The following is a 20,448-nucleotide window of genomic DNA, read 5'->3' as shown; positions in this document are numbered from 1 at the left end:
TGAGGTGGGGGGGAGGCCCGGGTGGAGGAGGCGCGGCCTCCGCCCCCACCCGGTCCTCCTCCTCCGGGGGCGCCGCCCCCACCCGCTGCTTTTGCCGATTTCTCCGGGGTCTCCATGCCTTTGCCGGAGTTCCACGACTCTAGTTCCTGGGCCGGGGTAAGCTTTAGCTGGGGAGGGGATGGTCTTGGAGAGTGGCATCCAGGAAGGGCACGGGCGCCCCCAACCTTGGGCCAGGAAGCTGGCGTATTGAGCGTCGCCTGTGCACCGAGAGGAGCACGTTCTGTCGGTCGGTGCCGATGGCAGCACTTCCAGGTAGTAAATTCCTCTAGAGGAGGAAACTAAGACTCAGATGATGGGATACGTCCAGATCCCACACAGCTGGGATTTGAACCCATGGCAATCGGACTCCAAAGGGTTTTTCATTGGAGTGTGGAGCAGACCAATCTTCTCTTGTCTTTTAAGTGCACAAGTGCGGGGTCTCCACAAGGTAAAAAGGTCACCCTCGGTAATGACCTAGGACTGACTTTCCTAATAGGCCCCCCAATAGCACCTGGAGCATTATAGTTTAGGAGGATTGCAAGAGCATCGTGAAGAGCATGAGGCAGTGGCCTTAGGGGTGGGTGGCTTAGGAACAAAGTGGTTAGGGGAATGGACTGGGGGCTACCGCTCCTAAATTGGGGATTTGTGGGCTTCAAAGAGGACTCCGAAGTCGCTCAAGGTAGTTAAATAATTTTCATGAGTTGAGATTGATCAGTCTTAAGAAGACCACTGCGACCAGGGCGAGTGGCAGAGGCTGAAGGGGCGAGTAGTGGGCTTTTTCAGGGCGGGACGCCATTAGGCTTGCTTTGGGCCTTACCACACTCAAACATTTTGTCCAGGTGAAACCTCATAATTATTATAGTCAACATTGGTTGAACTCTGTGTGCAGGGCAGTGTTCCAAGTACTTTACTTAATCCTCACAAACAAGTCCATGAAGTAGGTCAGATTAGTCCCGTTTTACAGGACGGGAAAATGAGGCACAAAGATCACAGAGCTACCTCTGTGGCTGCACTGGTTTGGAGCCATGGCAGTCTGGCTACAGCCCATTCCCATTCCCTACACGAAGCTGCACTGAACACGTGGGAACAACGGCCCTGGAGGTGAAGAGCTGGTACCAATGGCACAGAGGTGCAAGCCAAGGCAGCCTGGGTCTTTTTCTTGGTGAAGGCAGGTAAGGAGCTCATGGCTGCCTCTGTGTATATTGACCCTTAGACTTCTTTCTGGCCACCTAATCCAGATGTGACATTCTAGATGTGATGGAAAAACAAGAAAATAAACCAAGCCAAGTTCCCAGAAGGAGTCGCAGCTTTTAATACATTTCCTAAGAACATTTAAAACACACCTACCACCTGGTACAGTGGCACAGGCTTTTGACCCCAGCAACTCAGGAGGCTGAGGTAGGAGAATCTCAAGTTCAAAGCCAGACTCAGCAATTTAACGAGACCCTGTTTCTACATAAAATATAAAAAGGGGTTGGGGATGTGGCTCAGTGGTTAGGTGTCCCTGGGTTGAACCCCCAGCACCACACACACACAAAAAAAATTATAAAAAAAAAAAAATTAAAAAAGGGGGCTGGGATTGTGGCTTAGTGGTAGAGCACTTGCCTAGCATGTGTGAGGCACTGAGTTTGATTCCCAGCACCGCATATAAAATAAAATAAAACAAAGGTCCATCAACAACTAAAAATAATAATAATATATATATATTTTAAAATTTAAAAACCACCTACCGGGCTGGGGATGTGGCTTAAGTGGTAGCGCGCTCTCCTGGCATGCATGTGGGTTCGATCCTCAGCACCACATACAAACAAAGATGTTGTGTCCGCGGAAAACTAAAAAATAAATATTAAAAAATTCTCTCTCTCTCACTAAAATAATAATAATAAAAAAATAAAAACCACCTACCATCGATTATCTCCATTTCATTAAAGAAAATATGTATGAATTATCATTAAAAAAGGATCATTATCTAAATCAAAACCAGACACTCTTTCCGGGCACCCATGGTCACAGCTACTCGGGAGATTTGAGGTAGGAGGGCCTCTTGAGGTTAGTTGAGACAGCCTAGGCCATATAGCAAAACCCCATCTCTGAAAAAAAAACAACAAAACATTAACAAAAATCTACCAGTCATTCCCAAGAAAGGAGTCATTGACTTTACACTGACTAATAGATGCTCCTCTGTCTTTATTTTTTTCATTGTACTGGGGACTAGTGAAAATGTCACCCCGGGTATGACTGTTCCTCTCTGCTCCCTCTGAATCATTTGAGGGCAGAACCAGAAGAAATGGTCTTTAGTATGGCAGGAGGGAATCAGGTTACAGCCAAGAAAGAACTCTCTTGGGAGGTCTTTAAAGAACAGATGACAAATCTGCTTCAGATGTGTGAGCTGCAGAATCAGCTCCATAGCATTGAGGGGACAGCAACCGTGACCAGAGCAGGGACCTTGTTCTGAAGGATCTGTTCAGATCCACCAAGGGAGCTTTGGAACCAGAAGTGACAGTTGCCTATCAGGCAGCTATTTCCTGCCTGCAGATTATAGGGTGTGATGGGTGGTTCCCTAGCAGTGAGCCTGTGTTTACCCACCCCTCATTGCAGACAGTCCATGTAGTCGCCCACCTTGGGGCGAAGTGCTAGGAATGACCCTAGAGGGGAGGTGGGGATAAAAGAGAGGATAGGAAGAGCTGACTGCCTAGGAGTGTGGCCTGTTTCCTGCCTGCAGCTGGGGTGTGATGGGCAGAGGTTCTGAGTGGCCATGCCTGGCCGGCTGCAGCATCCTTCAGAATGCTATTTCCCACTCCCGCCTCCCATCCAGGTGCAGCCCAGGACCCAGAGCCTTCTGCCCCAGTTCTCCTGGGATGAGGTGGGTAAAACCCTGTTGTGGTACAACCATGCTCAACACTGGCTTTGGGTCTGACCCTAACTGGGAGCTTGTCATCTCCCTGTTCTGTACCAGAGAGAGGCCAGAAGGTGTAGGGAGACTGATGGAGAGAAGAGAAGGATTTGTTTGCACATGGCCCATCTAGTGGTAGAGATCAAAGCCTGTAAAGATGTCTCCCATCCTCTGGGGTGGTAGAATTTTCTGTTTACAGGTCTCAAGCCTCATCCCCTGCGTGGGGAGGCTGGAGCAGGGGTCACACCACCACCGTTTCATGGCTGAAAGGCACAGATTTGCTCGCATTGTAATCCTGGAGTTTCAGAATAGAAGATCTGGGATCCCCTGGGGTTTTAAGTGCAGAAACAGATCCAGGAAAGGATGGCTTCTTTCCCCTCCAGGGTCACTCAAGTTAGATTGGCCTGGAACCACACTTTCCAGACTGTCATTATTCTGTCCCCAAACTTTCCAAGAGTGATGAGGTATGACAGGTACCTGTGAAGTGCAGAAATCTATGCTGGGTGCTGGGATGCAAAGATGGTTGTCCTCACAAGCTTTCCTCACACTCCAGGTCCACGTGCAGAAGCTGGAAAATGACGGCTGTACCCAAGGCTGCAAAACTTGATAAGATGTCCACTTCATTTCACCTTCCAGGGTTGAGGAAGCTCTGTCTGAAGAAACACACCAAGGTCCAGGGATAGATCTACCTTAGAAAGATCAAAGACAGGAGGAAAGCAAAAGAAGGGGGTCAATGGGCACACCCCAGACTCCCAGAAATGCCCAAAGGCCCCAGCCAGAAATGGGTGTCTGCTGCCCTCTAGTGGAGGAAAGGGCAGCCCCTGGAGCGACCTGCCAGGCCCCTCCAACCTGGCTCCCCTCAAGACAAGGAGATGCCCATCTGCCCCTGCCTCCTTGCTTTTCTTTTTCTTTCTTTTTTCTTCCTTTCCTTTCCTTTTAAAATTTCCTTTACTTTCTCCTCTCTTTCTCCCTCCCTCCCTTTCCGATGCTGGGCATGGAACCCAGGGCCTGACCTGTGCTAGCTTTAGTGTTCTACCACTGAGCTACCCCGCCACTGGCCCCAGAGACTCCAGCTTCTTCTCTGCAGCCTTGAAAGCTGAACCTTCTCTCTCCTTTCAAGCACCCCTAGTCATGCCACTTCCCAACTAAGTTCCTCCATCCCATCATCTCCCTGTTTTCCTTTGTTGCCTAGGTTTCAATTCTGGTACCCTGGTTCCTGGCCCTGCCAGAGTTCTGGTTCCGGAAGGCCTTTCCCAGGTGCCTTGGGCATAGCTCCCACCCGGGTACAAGGCAGCGCTAAAGATATGGGCAAGAGCATCCCCGAGTACCTGGGGCAACTGGACATCCGCAAAAGTATAGTGGGCCTGGCCACAGGTGCCGCAGCCATCTACCTGCTCTACAAGGCCATCAGGGCTGGCCTAAAATGCCAGCCACCTCTCTGCTCCAATTCGCCCATCTGCATCGCCCGTGAGTGTCCAGTCCCTGGGGAGAGGGCTCTGCCCCAGGAGGCACCTGCTTCTGAGGCCTCCCCTGTAGAAAGGCCCAAAGGTGACTCCTTCAAGTTCCGCTCTCCTTCCTCTTTCTCCTCTTCATCTTTCTCAGGAGCCCCATAGCACCCTAGGCAAGGCCCTGCTAGAGATGTTAGTTTGGGGACTCTGGGCAGCGGATCTCACCAAGGTGTGTCCCCAGGACTAATCTGGCAAGTCTCCAAATCCTACATTCACTTTGGCTTCCAGGCGTACACGTCTTGGAAACTCGACATCAGCAGCTCCCCCCACTTCCTTTCTTGTCTAGGAACTTGAGGCTCCAAGGAAAGGGAAAATCGGGGCACCTCCATGCCCAGAGTTTCCACCAGCCTGTATGGCACTTTTGTGCAAAGTCAGAAAAGAGGCACTTTCTGTGAGATCCCTTAATTGCCACCTGCTGGAATATCATTGCCATATGTTGATTACAATGAATCATTACTTGTTAATTGCCACATGCTAAAAAATTAGATAGTAAAATTCACAAATATGTGAGATAATGACATAGACAACACAGCATCAGGTAGGGTGCCCTTGTGCAGTACACTCCCTGTTCAGCTGTACGTGTAGTCCTGCATATAGAAAAAAATCTAAAGAAGCAAGGCAGCTTTGTCCCCAGGTCCTTCTCCTCTGTGTCCCTATTCTTTCATTACTACCGAGTCCACATCCTAAATCGGGCTGGGTGGCTGTCTAGGCCTGGCCATCGAGCGAGAGCGCCATGGGCGGGACTCAGGTGAGCTCCGGAGACTCCTCAACTCTTTGGAGTGCAAGCACGACGAGTACACCAGGAGCATGATCCTGCACAGCATCACTCGCTGTGTGTACTTGCTGGAGGCTGAGGTGAGGAAAGGGAGCCAGGAGGTCCCTCCTCCGCAACCTGACTGCTAGGGTTATGCTCTCCCTGCCCTTTGACCTGCCAGAGGGCCTCTTGGGACCAGTGACTACATGATTGTGGGAGGGGTGTGCTGGGAGGGTGGTCTTTGGTGACATGGGGGGGGTGGGCAGTGGGCCCTGGACACCCGCTTCTCCTGCCTCTTCTGTCTCTCCCCACACACTCCAGGCCTCTGCTTGTACGAATGATGATATCAAGTTGGTGGCTGACATGCTGGAAGACAAGGACACCAGTGTCAAAATCCAAGCTCTGAATGCACTTAAAGCTTTCTCTGGCATCCGGAAATTCAGGCTTAAAATCCAGGTGAGCCGCTGGGTTGTGGCTCAGCCGTAGAGCGCTCACCGAGCATGCACAAGGCTCTGGGTTCGATCCTCAGCACCATGCACAAATAAATAAATAAATAAAGGTATTGTGTCCAGCTACAACTAAAAGATAAATATTTTAAAAAGGATATCCAGGTGAGCCCAGGGGCAGGGAGTGAGATAGCGGACAGGGGAGGCTCATGGTTGCCGGGTCCTTTCATTGGCATGAGATCAATGGTCACGTTCAGTTCCAGAAGTTTGTTTGGATCTGAGTTCGTAACCCAGAAATAAGTGGGAAGAAGTGGTCATGTTCCCAGCAGGTTATGAAAGCCTTCCAATCTCAGGATGAAACCAAACAGAGGCACTAGTGATATCTCTGAACCTCAAAATAGCAGAATGCCCCCTGAGATTCTTTGACTCCAGCCAATTCTCCAGTCACCAGCTGGGTATCCCACAATTCCATTAAATTCTGACTAATGCAAAATTAGCGCAGACTCTACCAATGAAGGGTTCAGCCCCATTCGCATAAGTCTGACTTCTGATCAGCAATTTGGCTATGAATTTGGAATTTCACACAATCCCCTTTCCATCCTTGAAAATTTGCTAAAATGACTTGCAGAACTTGGGAATAGCATTATTGTAAAATGCATAACTCTGGAAAAGCCAAATGAGAGAAATAAGACAGGATGGAGGCGTGGGGAGGAGCTCCTTGTCCTCTCTGGGCAGCCCTACCTCCACCCCAGCATCTCCATAAATTCAGCATCTTGGAAGCTCTCGGTTAGGAATTTTGCTGAAGGTTCATTATGGGGTTGTGATTAAACACTGCCATTGGCAGTTGAACTCAACCTCCAACCCTGGAACCCAGTGTGGGGCTGGAAATCCCAGGTGACTAAGCTGGTTTGTTCTTTATGGTGACCAGCCCCATCCTGAAGGACTCAGAGTGGTAGAAGTCAAGGCTATGAACTCTAATCCTTCTCATCTTTTTTTTTTTTTTTTTTACATAAATATATACTTATTTAAAATTAAAAAAAATTTTTTTTTGCATTACAATTCTTAATAGACTTTACCACAATTTTTCGTATCTCTGTACACAAAATATGTTGACACCCAATTTGTGTCTTCATACATGTACTTTGGATAATGATGTCTATCACATTCCACCATCCTTGCTAATCCTCTGCCCCCTCCCTTTCCCTGCCACCCCTCTTCCCTATCTAGAATTAATCTATTCCTCCCATGCTTCCCCTCCCTACCCCACTATGAGTCAATTTCCTTATATAAGAGAAAACATTCAGCATTTGTTTTTTTGGGGACTGGCTAACTTCACTTTGCATTATCTTCTCCAATGCCATCATTTAGCTGCAAATGCTATGATTTTGTTCTTTTTTAATGCTGAGTAAAATTTCGTTGTGTATATTTACCACATTTTTTTTTTTTTATCCATTCATCCACTGAAGGACATCTAGGTTGGCTCCACAGTTTAGCTATTGTGAATTGTGCTGCTATAAACATCGATGTGGCTGTGTTCCTGTAGTATGCTGTTTTTATAGTATAGTATATACTACACTATAAAATATATATAGTATAGTCTGAGGAGAGGAATAGCTGGGTCAAATTGTGGTTTCATTCCAGATTCCAAGAAATCTCCATACTGCTTTCCATATTGGCTGTACCATAAACAGTGTATAAGTTGCCTTTTCCCCCACATCCTCGCCAACACTTGTTTTTGAATCTTTCCCATCTTAAAAGGCAAAACCAGAGCTGGGATGGTGGCTCAGTGGTAGAGCACTCACCTAGCATGTGTGAGGCACTGGGTTCCATCCTCAGCACCACATAAAAATAAATTTTAAAAAATTTGTGTCCATTTACAACTAAAAAAAAAAAATTTTTTTTTAAAGTAAAATAAAAAACTCCTTTCCTTTCATCTTCAAATTTCCCTCTAGCAAAAGGTCTCTTTCTCTCAAATTAAAAATAAATTAAATTGAATATTTAAAACTTATAAAGATTTATGGGTTTCATGATTGCTTTTTCTGTTTCTATCGGAATGTCATTGGGATTTTGATTGGGATTGCATTGAATCTGTATAGTGCTTTTGGTAGTATGGCCATTTGGACAATATTAATTCTGTCTATCCAAGAACAAGGTAGATCTTGCCATCTTCTAAGTTTTTCTTTATTTCTTTTTTTAGCATGCTGTAGTTTTCATTGTAGAGGTCTTTCACCTCTTTGGTTAAGTTTATTTATTTATTTATGGTGCTGGGGGATTGAACCCAAGACCTTGTGCATGCAAGACAAGCACTCTACCAACTGAGCTGTGTCCCCAGCTCTTCATTAAGTTTATTCCCAAGTATCTTATTTTTTTGAGGCTATTGTAAATGGGGTGGTTTTCCTAATTTCTCTTTCAGAGGATTTTTCACTGATGTACAGAAATGTCTTTGATTTATGGATGTTGATTTTATATCCAGCTACTTTGCTGAATTCATTTATTAGTTCTAGGAGATTTCTGGTAGAATGTTTTGTGTCTTCTAGGTATAAAATCATATCATCTGCAAATAGTGATAATTTGAGTTCTTCTTTTTCTATCCACATCCTTTTAATTTCTTTCATCTGTCTATTGCTCTGCTAGAATTTCAAGAACTGTGTTAAATAGAAGTGGTACAAGAAGGTATCCCTGTCTTGTTCCAGTTTTTAGAGGGAATGCTTTTAATTTTTCTCCATTTAGAATGATGTTGACCTGGGGCTTAGTATAGATTGCCTTTACAATGTTGAGGTATATTCCTGATAATCCCTGGTTTCATCTAGAAAAATAAGAGACCCAGAATAGCCAAAGCAATCCTTAGCAAGAAGAGTGAAGTTGGTGGCATTACTATTCCAGACCTTAAACTATACTACAGAGCAATAGTAACAAAAACAACATGGTATGGGCACCAAAATAGCCCTGTAGACCAATGGTACAGAATAGAGGATACAGAGACTAACCCATATAACTACAGTTATCTTGTATTAGACAAAGTCTCCAAAAATGTACATTGGAGAAAAGATAGCTTCTTCAACAAATGGTGCTGGGAAAACTAGAAATCCACATGTAACAAAATGAAATTAAACCCCTATCTCTCACCATGGACAAAACTCAACTCAAAGTGAATCAAGGACCTAGGAATTAAACCAGAGACCTTGTACCTAATGGAAGAAAAAGTAGGCCCAAATCATGTGGGTTTAGGCCTCAACTTCCTTAATATGACTCCTAAAGCATAAGAATTAAAACCAAGAATCAATAAATGGGATGGATTCAAACTAAAAAGCTTCTTAGCAAAAGAAACAATCAGTGAGGTGAATAGAGAGCCTACAGAATGGGAGCAAATCTTAACCCCTCACTCATCAGATTAGAGCACTAATCTCTAGGATATATAAAGCACTCAAAAACCTTAACACCAAAAAATGGGCCAATCAATAAATGGGCCAAGGAACTGAACAGACACTGTTCAGAAATCTCAGAAGAGCATATACAAATGTTGAAAAAAATGTTCATCATCTCTAGCAATTAGAGAGATGCAAATCAAAACTACTGTAAGATTTCATCTTACTCCAGTCAGAATGGCAGCTTTCAAGAATACAAAAAACAATAAGTGTTGGTGAGGATGTAAGGGAAAAGGCACAGTCATACACTGCTGGTGGGACTGCAAATTGGAGCAGCCAATATGGAAAGAAGTATGAAGATTTCTTGGAAAACTGAGAATTTGACCCAGCTGTCCCACTCCTCGGTTCATACCCAAAGGACTTAAAAACAGCCATATCAATGTTTTATAGCAGCACAATTTACAATAGTGAAATTGTGGAACCCACCTAGATGCCCTTCAGTAGATGAATGGATAAAGAAAATGTGGTATATATACACAGTGGAATATTACTCAGCATTAAAAGAGAATAAAATCATGGCATTTGCAGGTAAATGGATGGAGTTGGAGAATATCATGCTAAGTGAATTTTGCCAATTCCAAAAACCAAAGGCCGATTTTTTTTTTTATATAAGGATGCTGATCCATAATGGGGATGTTGGGGAGCATGGGAGGAATGGAGGAACTTTAGATAGGGCAAAAGGAATGAAAGGGAAGGGAGGAGGATAGGGGGTAGGAATGATGGTGGAATGAGTTAGCCATCATTACCCTAAGTACATGTATGAAGACACAAATGGTGTTTAAATACTTTATATACAATCAGTGACTTGAATATTGTGCTCTATATGTATAATATGAAATAAATTGCATTCTGCCATCATGTGTCACAAATTAGAATAAATAAATAATTCAATTTTTTTAAAAAGGGGAAAAAGATTTATGGATAAGGTAGAAAGAACGATAATAGCATCAGGAGTGGTGGCACATGCCTATAATCCCAATAGCTTGGGAGGCTGAGGCAGGAGGATTGCAAGTTCAAGGCCAGCCTCAGTAATTTAGCAAACCCTAAGCAACCCAGGGGCTGGGGTTGTGGCTCAGTGGCAGAGCTCACCTAGCATGCATGAGGCCCTGGGTTCAATCCTCAGCACCACATAAATGTAAAATAAAGATATTGTGTCCACCTAAAACTAAAAAATAAACATAAAAAAAAACCCCAGACCTAGGCCAAGAATTAAAACATGACCACCACGGCACTCTCCCTCCTCCCTGCCCCCACCTGCCTGGCTGAGCCCCCGTTGGCCTTGCCCTGCATTTTATTAATTTCAGGATTTTCTTCATAGTTTGATCACACATGCACATGGCCCTGCATATCTGCCTACAGGGCAAGGCAGAGAAATTGGTAAAACAGTTTGGAATGTTGTTAAGCTTTATGTTTGTGGAAATATATGGTATGTATTCTTCCGTTTTGCCCCCAATGAACATTGAAAGATTTAAACTCATTGGGCAGCCTCGTTTCCCTCTTTAGGTAGTGGGAAACTGTTTCCTCTTTTTTTTTTTTTTTTTTTAGTGTTGGGGATTGAACTCAGGGCCTCGTGCCTGCCAGTCAAGCCCTCTACCACAGAGCCCTGTCCTTTGTTTCCCTTTTCTCTGCTGTGTAGTATTCTGTTTTGTGAATACCCTACTATTTGCCCATTGGTAGGCATTTGTTCCCAGGTGTTTGCACCCATGCTTGTCATGAGCCTGCTGGTTCCCTTCCCTTGCATCCCTGGGGACATTTCCCTGAGTGTGTATGCAGGAGTGGAAGGGCTTGGATAGAAGGTGTGCCCAACCTTTCCAGAAGGGTTGTATGAATGTACACCTCCACCAGCCCCACCCAAGCATCCCGATTGTGTTATAATTTCATCAACATTTGATGATTTCACACTTGTTAATTATGTGCATCAAACATTTTTTTGGGGGGAAAATTAGGTCTCCACTTTCTGGCCGCCCCTACTTCATCCCCCAGTCTCTTTGTTTCCTAAAGTGGTGATTCTCAAGCACATTAGAATCCTCTGGAAACCTGGTGAAAAGCAGATGTTTTGGGGCCCCACACCTAGAGCACAGTTCAGCAAAAGAGCTGTGCTTCTCTCAATCCCTGGGAAGTGCCTGGGGCAGGTGAGGACCTGTCCCTCCTTCCCTGGCATCTGGGTTCTGAAGACCTGACTCCTCTCCTCTCTGCAGGTGACAATAGTTATTAACTGGTCTCATTTTCCAACTAGATGTGTTCTCCTGGGGCCCTGCAGCCTGGGGGCTCCCCGAGTGCTTCCCCATGGCCAGCTGCTACTGGACTTGCCCACTTAGATGTCCCTGAGGCCCCCTAATCCAACACATCCAATGTCCGCCGTCCTCTCAGTCAGACCACCCGCTACATCCAGGTGGGTTGTATCCAGTCAGCCCCCCCCTTTGGTCTTCCTCCAAGCTCTCAGCACAAAGTGCACCATTGGTGATGGGCTCCACATCCTTGTCCCCACCCCAGCCATTTACACCATAGACTCCATGCTTTCCCACTCCCTGGCCCTTGCACCTGCTAGTCCCTCTTTCTGAAAGCTTCCCCCCGACTTTCTAACTCCTACTGTCCTTCAGGTCTCAGCGGAGAGTGACAGTGGGGCAGGGAAGAGCAGGGTGCAAAGGGAATTCTTGCTTCCGCTTCAGGGTTCTCATTCCCTCTCCAAGGCTCAGCCTCAGTGTCCGGGGCTACTGTCGTTGGTACTTGCTTCTGCTTCTCAGAACTCAAGATCTCTCTCTGTCTTTTTTTTTTTTTTTTTTAATTCAACAAATGTCTACGGAGCCCTTACTTTGTGCCAAGGCACTGCTACAGGCGCCGGAGATAAAGCAGCAAACACAACAGGAAAGGTCCCTGTCCTCATATTCCAACAGGCACATCAAATACAGAGTGCTTCTTGTGATAAGTGCCGTGGAGGAAAATTAAAGAGACAGAGAGAGGGAGGGAGGGAGGGAGGGGCAGGGGATAAGGAAGGATGGGGGTGGTGTTGCCATTTGAAGGGAATTTGAAGTTCCTCAGTGGGGTAAAGAATCCATGAGACCAAAAACACCATCTATAAGAAAAAAAAAATTGTCAAGTCAAGGCTTCATTAAAATAAAAAACATTGGTTCTGTGAAAGACCTATTTTTTTAATATTTATTTTTTAGCTGGAAGCAATAGTTTTATTTTGTGTATTTTTATGTGGTGCTGAGGATCAAACCCAAGTCCTCGAACATGCTAGGCGAGTGCTCTACTGCCGAGCCACAACCCCACCCCGGTGAAAGACCTATTAAATAGATGAAAAGACAAATGGCAGACTGGGAGAAAATATTGGCAAACCCCATAGCCAACAAAGGACTCATCTCAAAACTCAATATTAAAAAAAGGACAAGAATCCAGCTAGAAAATGTGCAAAAGATCTGAAGACAGATGTCACTGAAGGGGTTTATGATTTGCACATAAGCACATGGAAAGATGTTTTTGTCAGCTTTTTTGTTGCTGTGACCAAAATACCCAACAAGAACAGCTTAGAGGAGGAGACGTTTATTTGAGGCTCACAGTTTCAGAGGTCTCTGTCCATAGATGGCGAGTCCATTTTTCGGTGGTGCGGAGGGGAGGCAGTAGGTCCTGGGGGGTGTGGAGGATGAAAGCAGCTCAGGACAGAGCAACCAGGAAGCAGGGACAGAAAGAGTGCCACCAACCAGGGTCAAAATATAAACCCCAGGGGCTGGGGTTGTGGCTCAGTGGTAGAGCACTTGCCTTGTGTGAGACACTGGTTTCGATTCTCAGCACCACGTATAAACAAATAAATAAATAAAGGTCCATCAATAACTAAAAAAAATTATATATATATATATATATATATAAACCCCAAAGGCACACCCCCAGTGACCCACCTCCTCTGGCCTACACCCCACCTGCCCACAGTTACCACTCCGTTCAGTCACATCAGGGGTTAAGGCTCTCATAAGCAAATCATTTCATCTCTGAAGTTTCTTACATTGTGTAACACATGAGCTTTTGGGGACAGACAGCTCAGATCTAAACCATAATACTAGCCCATTGGAAATGCAAATTAAGTCCATGGTGAGAGCTAGGGCTGGGGCTCAGTGGTAGAGCTCTTGCCTTGCATGTGTGAGGCCCTGGGTTCAATCCTCAGCACCACATAAAAATAAATAAAATAAAGGCATTGTGTCCATCCACAACTAAAAATATATTTTTTAAAAAAGACAGTGGTGAGATGTTAATATATTAGAAGACGTAAAATCAAGATTAGTGACAATTCCAAATGATGGTAGAAATATAAAGAAACTGGATTTCTCGTATATTGCTGATAGGAATGTAAAGTGAAATATGCACCAGGTATGGTGGCACAGGCCTGTAATCCTAGTGACTCAGGAGGCTGAGGCAGGAGGATCTCAAGTTTGAAGCCAGCCTTAGCAACTCAGTGAGACCCTGTCTCAAAAAATAAAAAGGACTGGGGCTGTAGCTTGGGGGTAAAGCCTCTCTGAGATCAGTCTCACTTTTAAAAAAGAAAAACAGGGCTGGGGATATGGCTTAGTTGGTAGAGTGCTTGCCTCACATGCACAAGGCCCTGGGTTCAATCCCCAGCAACATACACACTCAAAAAACAAAACAAAACAAAAAAACCTGCATTTTTCCAACCACTGGTTACATTCCTGGGCTTATATCCTAGAGGAATGAAAGCTTATATCTGCAGAAAAGCCTACATACACACAGTTATCCATGGCAGCTTTATTTGGGTTTTTTTTATTCATATATGACAGCAGAATGCATTATAATTCTTACAACACACATAGAGCACAATTTTTCATATCTCTGGTTGTATAAAAAGTATATTCACAGGAATTCATATATTCATACATGTACTTTGGATAATAATGACCATCACATTCCACCATCGTTTATAACCCCCTGCCCCCTCCCTTCCCCTGCAACCCTCTGCCCTATCTAGAGTTCACCGATTCCTCCCATACTCCTGCTCCCTATCCCATTATGAATCAGACTTCTTATATCAAAGAAAACATTTGGCCTTTGGTTTTTTGGAATTGGCTAACTTCACTTGGCATTATCTTCTCTAACTCCATCCATTTACCTGCAAATGCCATGATTTTATTCTCTTTTATTGCTGAGTAATATTCCATTGTATATATATATATGCCACACTTTTTTTATCCATTCATCTATTGAAGGGCATCTAGGTTGGTTCCATAGTTTAGCTATTGTGAATTGTGCTGCTATAAACATTGATATGGCTGTGTCCCTGTAGTTTGCTGTTTTTAAGTCCTTTGGGTATATACCAAGGAGAGGAATAGCTGGGTCAAATGGTGCTTCCATTCCCAGTTTTCCAAGAAATCTCCATACTGCTTTCCATATTGGCTGCACCAATTTGCAGTCCCATCGGCAGTGTATGAGTTACCTTTCCCCTACATCCTTGCCAACACTTATTGTTTGTATTCTTGAAAGCTGCCATTCTGACAGGAGTGAGATGAAATCTTAGAGTAGTTTTGATTTGCATTTCTCTAATTGCTAGTGATGATGAACATTTTTTCATATATTTGTTGATTTACTGTACATCATCTTCTGAGAAGTGTCTGTTCAGTTCTTTGGCCCATTTATTGATTGGGTTATTTGGGTTTTTTTTTTTTGGTGCTTAGCTTTTTGAGTTCTTTATATACCCTAGAGATTAGTGCTCTATCTGTGTGTGAGGGGTAAAGATTTATTCCCATAATGTAGGCTCTTTATTTACCTCACGGATTGTTTCTTTTGCTGAAAAGAAACTTTTTAGTTTGAATTGATCCCATTTATTGATTCTTGGCTTTAATTCTTGTGCCACAGGAGTCTTATTAAGGAAGTTGGGGCCTAATCCCACAAGATGGAGATTAGGGTCTACTTTTTCTTCTATTAGAAGCAGGGTCTCTGGTTTTATTCCTAAGTCTTTGATCCATTTTGAATTTGTTTGTTTGTTTTTGTGCATGGTGAGAGATAGGGGTTTAATTTCATTTTGTTGCATATGGATTTCCCGTTTTCCCAGCACCATTTGGTGAAGATGCTATCTTTTTCTCCAATGCATGTTTTTGGCACCTTTGACTCATATAAGATAATTGTAATTTTGTGGGTTAGTCTCTGTGTCCTCTCTTCTGTACCATTGGTCTACAAGTCTGTTTTGGTGCCAATACCATGCTGTTTTTGTTACGATTGCTTTGTAGTATAGTTTAAGGTCTGGTATAGTGATGCCTCCTGCTTCACTCTTCCTAAGAATTGCTTTAGCTATTCTGGGTCTCTTATTTTTCCAGATGAATTTTATGACTGCTTTTTTCTATTTCCATGAGGAATGTCATTGGGATTTTGATTGGAATTGCATTAAATCTGTATAGTGCTTTTGGAAATATGGTCATTTTGATAATATTAATTCTGCCTATCCAAGAGCAAGGTAGATCTTTCCATTTTCTAAGGTCTTCTTTGATTTCTTTCTTTAGGGTTCTGTAATTTTCATTATATAGATCTTTCACCTCTTCATTAAGTTAATTCCCAATATTTTTTTGAGGCTATTTTAAATGGGGTAGTTTTCCTCATTTTCCTTTCTGAGGATTTGTCACTGATATACAGAAATGCCTTTGATTTATGGGTGTTGATTTTATATCCTGCTACTTTGCTGAATTCATTTACTAGTTCTAGAAGTTTTCTGGTGGAACTTTTAGGGTCTTCTAGGAATATAATCATATTGTCAGCAAATAGTGCTAATTTAAGTTCATCTTTTCCTATACATATCTCTTTAATTTTTTTCATCTGTCTAATTGCTCTGGCCAGTGTTTCAATAACCATGTTAAATAGAAGTGGTGAAAGAGGCCATCCCTGTCTTATTCCAGTTTTTAGAGGAATGCTTTCAATTTTTTCTTCATTTAGATTGTTGTTGGCCTGAGACTTGGCATAGATAGCCTTTATGATGTTGAGATATATTCCTGTTGTCCCTAGTTTTTCTAGTTGTTTTGAACATAAAGGGGTGCTATATTTTGTCAAATGCTTTTTCTGCATCTACTGAGATGATCATATGATTCTTATCTTTAAGTTTATTGATGTGATGAATTACATTTATTGATTTCTGTATGTTGAACCAAGCTTGCATCCCTGGGATGAATTCCACCTGATCGTGGTGCACAATATTTTTTATATGTTTTTGTATTCTATTTGCCAGAATATTATTGAGAATTTTTGCATCTATGTTCATTAGAGATATTGGTCTGAAGTTTTCTTTTTTTGATGTGTCTTTGCCTGGTTTTGGAATCAGAGTGATATTGGCTTCATAGGATGAGTTTGGAAGTGCCTAGCAGGTTTATTTGTAATGTCCTCAAACTAAAAGCAGCTAAATGTGTTGAGTAGTTGAATGGCTAAACAAACCGATTTATCCATACCATGGAATACTACTCAGTAAATGTAAAGGAATGAACTACTGCTACACAGAACTTGGGTAGATCTCGGGGCATTATACTGATTGAAAAAGGGTCCATTTCAAAAGGTCACATACAGTAAGATTCCATTTATACAATCTCAAAATAGTTATAGAGATGGAAAACAGATTAGTGTTTGCCAGGGGTTTGGATTGGGAAAGTGGGTGACAGAGGGCCCCACGAGGCACAGCATTGTGGTGACAGGATGGTTCTGACCAGATAATCTGTGGGCCACAGGTGGCTATCACACAGATGTGTTCATGTGATAAAATGACACAGAGCTAAGCAGGCACATTAGACCAATACCAATTTCCTAGTTCTGCGCGGCACTAGCATTGTGTGAGATGTGACCATTGAGAGACCTGGTGAGGAACACAGAAGGCCTCTCATTATTTTGAAATAGTTCTTAATTATAAATAACTTGGAATTATTTAAGAATAAGAAGTGATTATGTGACGGAGAAAAATGAAGATGGAGGGTGAGGGAAGGCAGGATGGGGGTGGTCAGTTCATCTCCTTGAGAAGGTGACATTTAAGCAGAGTCTTGAAGGAGGGAGGGGCATGAGTTCTGAGTGGCTGGGGGGAGCTTTCTAAGCAGAGGGAAGAGTGTCTCCAAATACTCTTAGAAAGGTGTGTGCCTGGCGCATCCGAGGAATAGCCAAGAGGCCATTATGGTGGGAACTGCGGGAGCAAAGGAGAAAACGGAAGGTGAAATCAAAGAAATAATGGGGAGAGAGGAGCAGATCACATGGGACTTCATGTCACTGTGAGCGCTTTTGCCCTGAATGAATGGGGGCTCTTTTTTTTTTGTACCAGGATTAAATCCAGGAGTGCTTAGCCACTGAGCCACCCCCCCTTTTTTTTTTTTACATTTTATTTAGAGACAGGGTCTCACTGAATTGCTTAGGGCCTCTCTAAGTTGCTGAGGGATCCTCCTGCCTCAGCCTCCCAAACCACTGGGATTATAGGCATGCATCAGAGTGCCCAGTGAAATGGGGACTCTTGAGGAGAGAAGAGACCTGTGTAACATGCCTGCTGCTCTGAAAACAGATGCAGGGGTGCAGGGATGGAAGTAGGGAGAGGAGAAGCTATTACAGAAATCCAGGTGATAGAGGATGGTGGCTTGGGAGGGGGTGGTAGAAGTGGGGGTGGTAAGTGACTTGATTTTTGACAGATTCTGATGGTAGATTCCACAGGATTTTCTGAAGGATTGGAAAGGTGTGTGAGAGAGAAAGGAGTCAAGGGTTGATCTGCTGGAAAGTGCAGCCAGGTGTTGACTCAGAGAGGTCGGCTAGTCATCCAGGGAGAAAAGGGAAATTGGCAGCTGGATGTGTGTCTGGACCTCAGGTGAAAGGTCTGAGCTGGAGGTGCGACCTTGACCTAAGTCACTGGCTGCACTGAATACGGAGCCTGGATGATCTCACTAAGCGCGGGACAGAGCTAGAAGAGAGGAGATGGAGCAGAAGAACTAGGAACGAAGAGTGAAATAAAGCCAGATGAAGAGAGAGTTCCAAGGAGGCGAGAGTGTTCGACTAAGTCAACTGAAGTTTGGGGGTGAAGTGGGAGAGAGAATCGACTCTTTGGTTTGGCGCAGGGGTCCTGGTTGGGAGCAGTGATAAATGAGGTCGAGCTGGGCTGGCGGTGGGAGGCACCAGGTATAAGCAGATCCGTTTCTTCCCTCCCATTTCAGGAACACTCCATCAAAGTGCTAGAACTGGTCTCCACCATCTGGGACTCGGAGCTTCACATTTCTGGCCTCAGACTCCTCAACAACCTTCCGCTGCCTGACTATGTGCATCCCCAGCTGCGGCGGGTGATGCCTGCCCTGATGGAAATCCTGCAGTCAGACTGTAACATGGCACAGGTGCCTGCGGATCATGACTGAGGCCCTGCCCTCTTGACCAGCACCTGGAGGGAAGAGCAGAGCTTTAGGTCTCCCCTCCTGAGGCCCAGACTCATCCCCCTTCTCGTGCTTTACTCTTTTCTTTATTCAGGTACAAGCCCTGCGACTGATGAGCTACCTGGCACAGAAGAATGACCTTCTGTATGACATTCTCAACTGCCAGGTGAGAAAAGCAACTGAAGAGGGAGGGGCTGATGGATGCCAGCTCAGGTAGAAGGGAGGGAACAATTACGCTCTCCAGACAAACAGCCCTGATGAATTGTCTTGTCCCTCTTCCTGCCTCTGCACCAGAGGCACTAAAAACTTGCTCTTTTTTGTGTTCCCCCAATAGAATGAGAATCCATCCTATTGAGAAGGGTGTTCTCCTTTGAGGGGTTTTCTAAACTCTGTGAGGAACACAGAAAACAAAAATTAATGTAGATATCTTAATATCTACATTAATTATTTATGGAAAAAAGCATCATTAAGGATAGAAAGGGGTTACTACATAATAATCAGTGGTTCAGTTCACCAGAAGGATGAAGTAATTCTAAACTTGTATGAACCTAATAACATAATCTCAAAATATGTATGGCAAAACTAGATGGAATTCTAAGGAGAAGTTAATAAGTCTACCATCACAGTGAGAGATTTGGAAGATTTTAACAACTCTATCAGTAATCAGTAGATAAAAAACTAAATCAAGGGGCTGGGATTGTGGCTCAGAGAGAGAGCACTCGCCTAGCATGCATGAGGCACTGGGTTTGATCCTCATCCCCACATAAAAATAAAATAAAGATTAAAAAAAAACTAAAGCAAGTAAAGATATACTTATGTGAGTAACACAAATAAGTTTAAGCCATTAGACACACCTAGAACTCTACAGTTATTAACTCTACACAAGCATACAAAAATATTTAGGAAAATTAACCACATACTAAGCCTTAAAATTTTTCTGAACAAATTTCCTAGAATCCATATTATCATATCATTCATGTTTTATGACCACAATATAGTTAAATTAGAAGATGATAATTAAAGAAAAACTAAAAAATTCTTTTACAGTTGAGTCTAGGTATATTGGAGAGTTGAGATGATAGGAGGATGGAAGAATAAGAATTTTAGAATTTGCCTGAGATTTCACTCATCCTCTCTCCATTCCCATGTCACAGGTGCACTCCGACTTCCTGAACCTGTTCCAGTCCACACAGCCAGGAAATCTGCTGTTTGAGGTACTGGTGTTCGCTGAGCGGCTGAGTGAGGGCCGGAATGCATCCCACTACCGAGCTGTGAAATGGCATTACAATGAACAGTCCCTGCATGAAGCCCTCTTTGGGGATGAGTCACGACTGGCAGACCGGCTGCTTTCCCTGGTCATCCACCCTGAGGAAGAGGTTCAGATCCAGGCCTGCAAGGTCATAGTCAGCCTGCAGTGTCCCCAGGACGTGGCAGCCCGGCCCTCCTCCTTCCATCCCAGTCATTCCTTCTCTAAAAGTGGGGAATAGAATTAAGGAGAATCAATAAATGAGTATGGGAGAGAAGCGTGGGGGCTTCTTGGAGCTTGATTTTCTGTCTGTGGACTTCCAGGGCTGGGTGGAGATTTCACTCAGTGTGACCTCTGCTCCAGAGGATGGTACGACATGGGCAAATCTCTCCAAACACAGCTCCGCCATGTTTAGGAGACTGACTCTTGCTGCTTTTCAAATCTGAATATGGAGCCAAGTACTTTCAGGAAGTTGGGAGAAGGTGGGTGCTATGATTTGGGTCCATATGTTGGAGTTGGAGCCAGATTGATGGTATTGGGAGATGGTGTGGACCTTAAAGACATGGGATCTCATGGGAGGTTCTCAGGTCATTGAAGGTGTGCCCTCAGAAGGGGTTGGAGGACCCCAGTCTCTGTCTTCTTGTTTGGCAATGTGGTACTTCCTTACACATGCGCTTCCGCCATGATGTGACCCCCATCTATTGTTAGATCCTCCTCAGAGGCTGAATCAGGGGGACCTGACTTGATTTTGGACTTTGAATCTCTAAAA

At 44.0% G+C, this 20,448-nt stretch overlaps 1 protein-coding gene across 5 annotated transcripts in view; it reads left to right on the top strand.

Annotated features, from left to right (window-relative positions):
- The window catches only part of Armc12 (armadillo repeat containing 12), a 24,494-nt gene extending 4,046 nt beyond the window's left edge, over nucleotides 1-20,448 (top strand). For 2 of the 5 annotated variants that reach the window (XM_076858844.1, XM_076858843.1), the window contains exons 2-8: nucleotides 2,855-2,902; nucleotides 3,486-4,399; nucleotides 5,150-5,295; nucleotides 5,516-5,650; nucleotides 18,224-18,397; nucleotides 18,528-18,599; nucleotides 19,588-19,956. In XM_076858844.1, coding sequence (XP_076714959.1) covers nucleotides 4,237-4,399; nucleotides 5,150-5,295; nucleotides 5,516-5,650; nucleotides 18,224-18,397; nucleotides 18,528-18,599; nucleotides 19,588-19,920 — 1,023 coding nt within the window. In that variant the 5' untranslated portion in view covers nucleotides 2,855-2,902; nucleotides 3,486-4,236 and the 3' untranslated portion in view covers nucleotides 19,921-19,956. Of the gene's footprint in view, nucleotides 1-5; nucleotides 157-2,854; nucleotides 2,903-3,485; nucleotides 4,481-5,149; nucleotides 5,296-5,515; nucleotides 5,651-18,223; nucleotides 18,398-18,527; nucleotides 18,600-19,587; nucleotides 19,957-20,002 lie in introns of those variants that run through there. The other 3 variants (XM_076858846.1, XM_076858845.1, XM_076858847.1) reach the window with 3 other exon arrangements.

This window comes from Callospermophilus lateralis, chromosome 6, assembly GCF_048772815.1.
Source record: "Callospermophilus lateralis isolate mCalLat2 chromosome 6, mCalLat2.hap1, whole genome shotgun sequence".
NCBI lineage: Eukaryota > Metazoa > Chordata > Mammalia > Rodentia > Sciuridae > Callospermophilus > Callospermophilus lateralis.
Note: the sequence above shows the minus strand (reverse complement) of the source record. Positions and strands in the feature narration are given on the sequence as shown.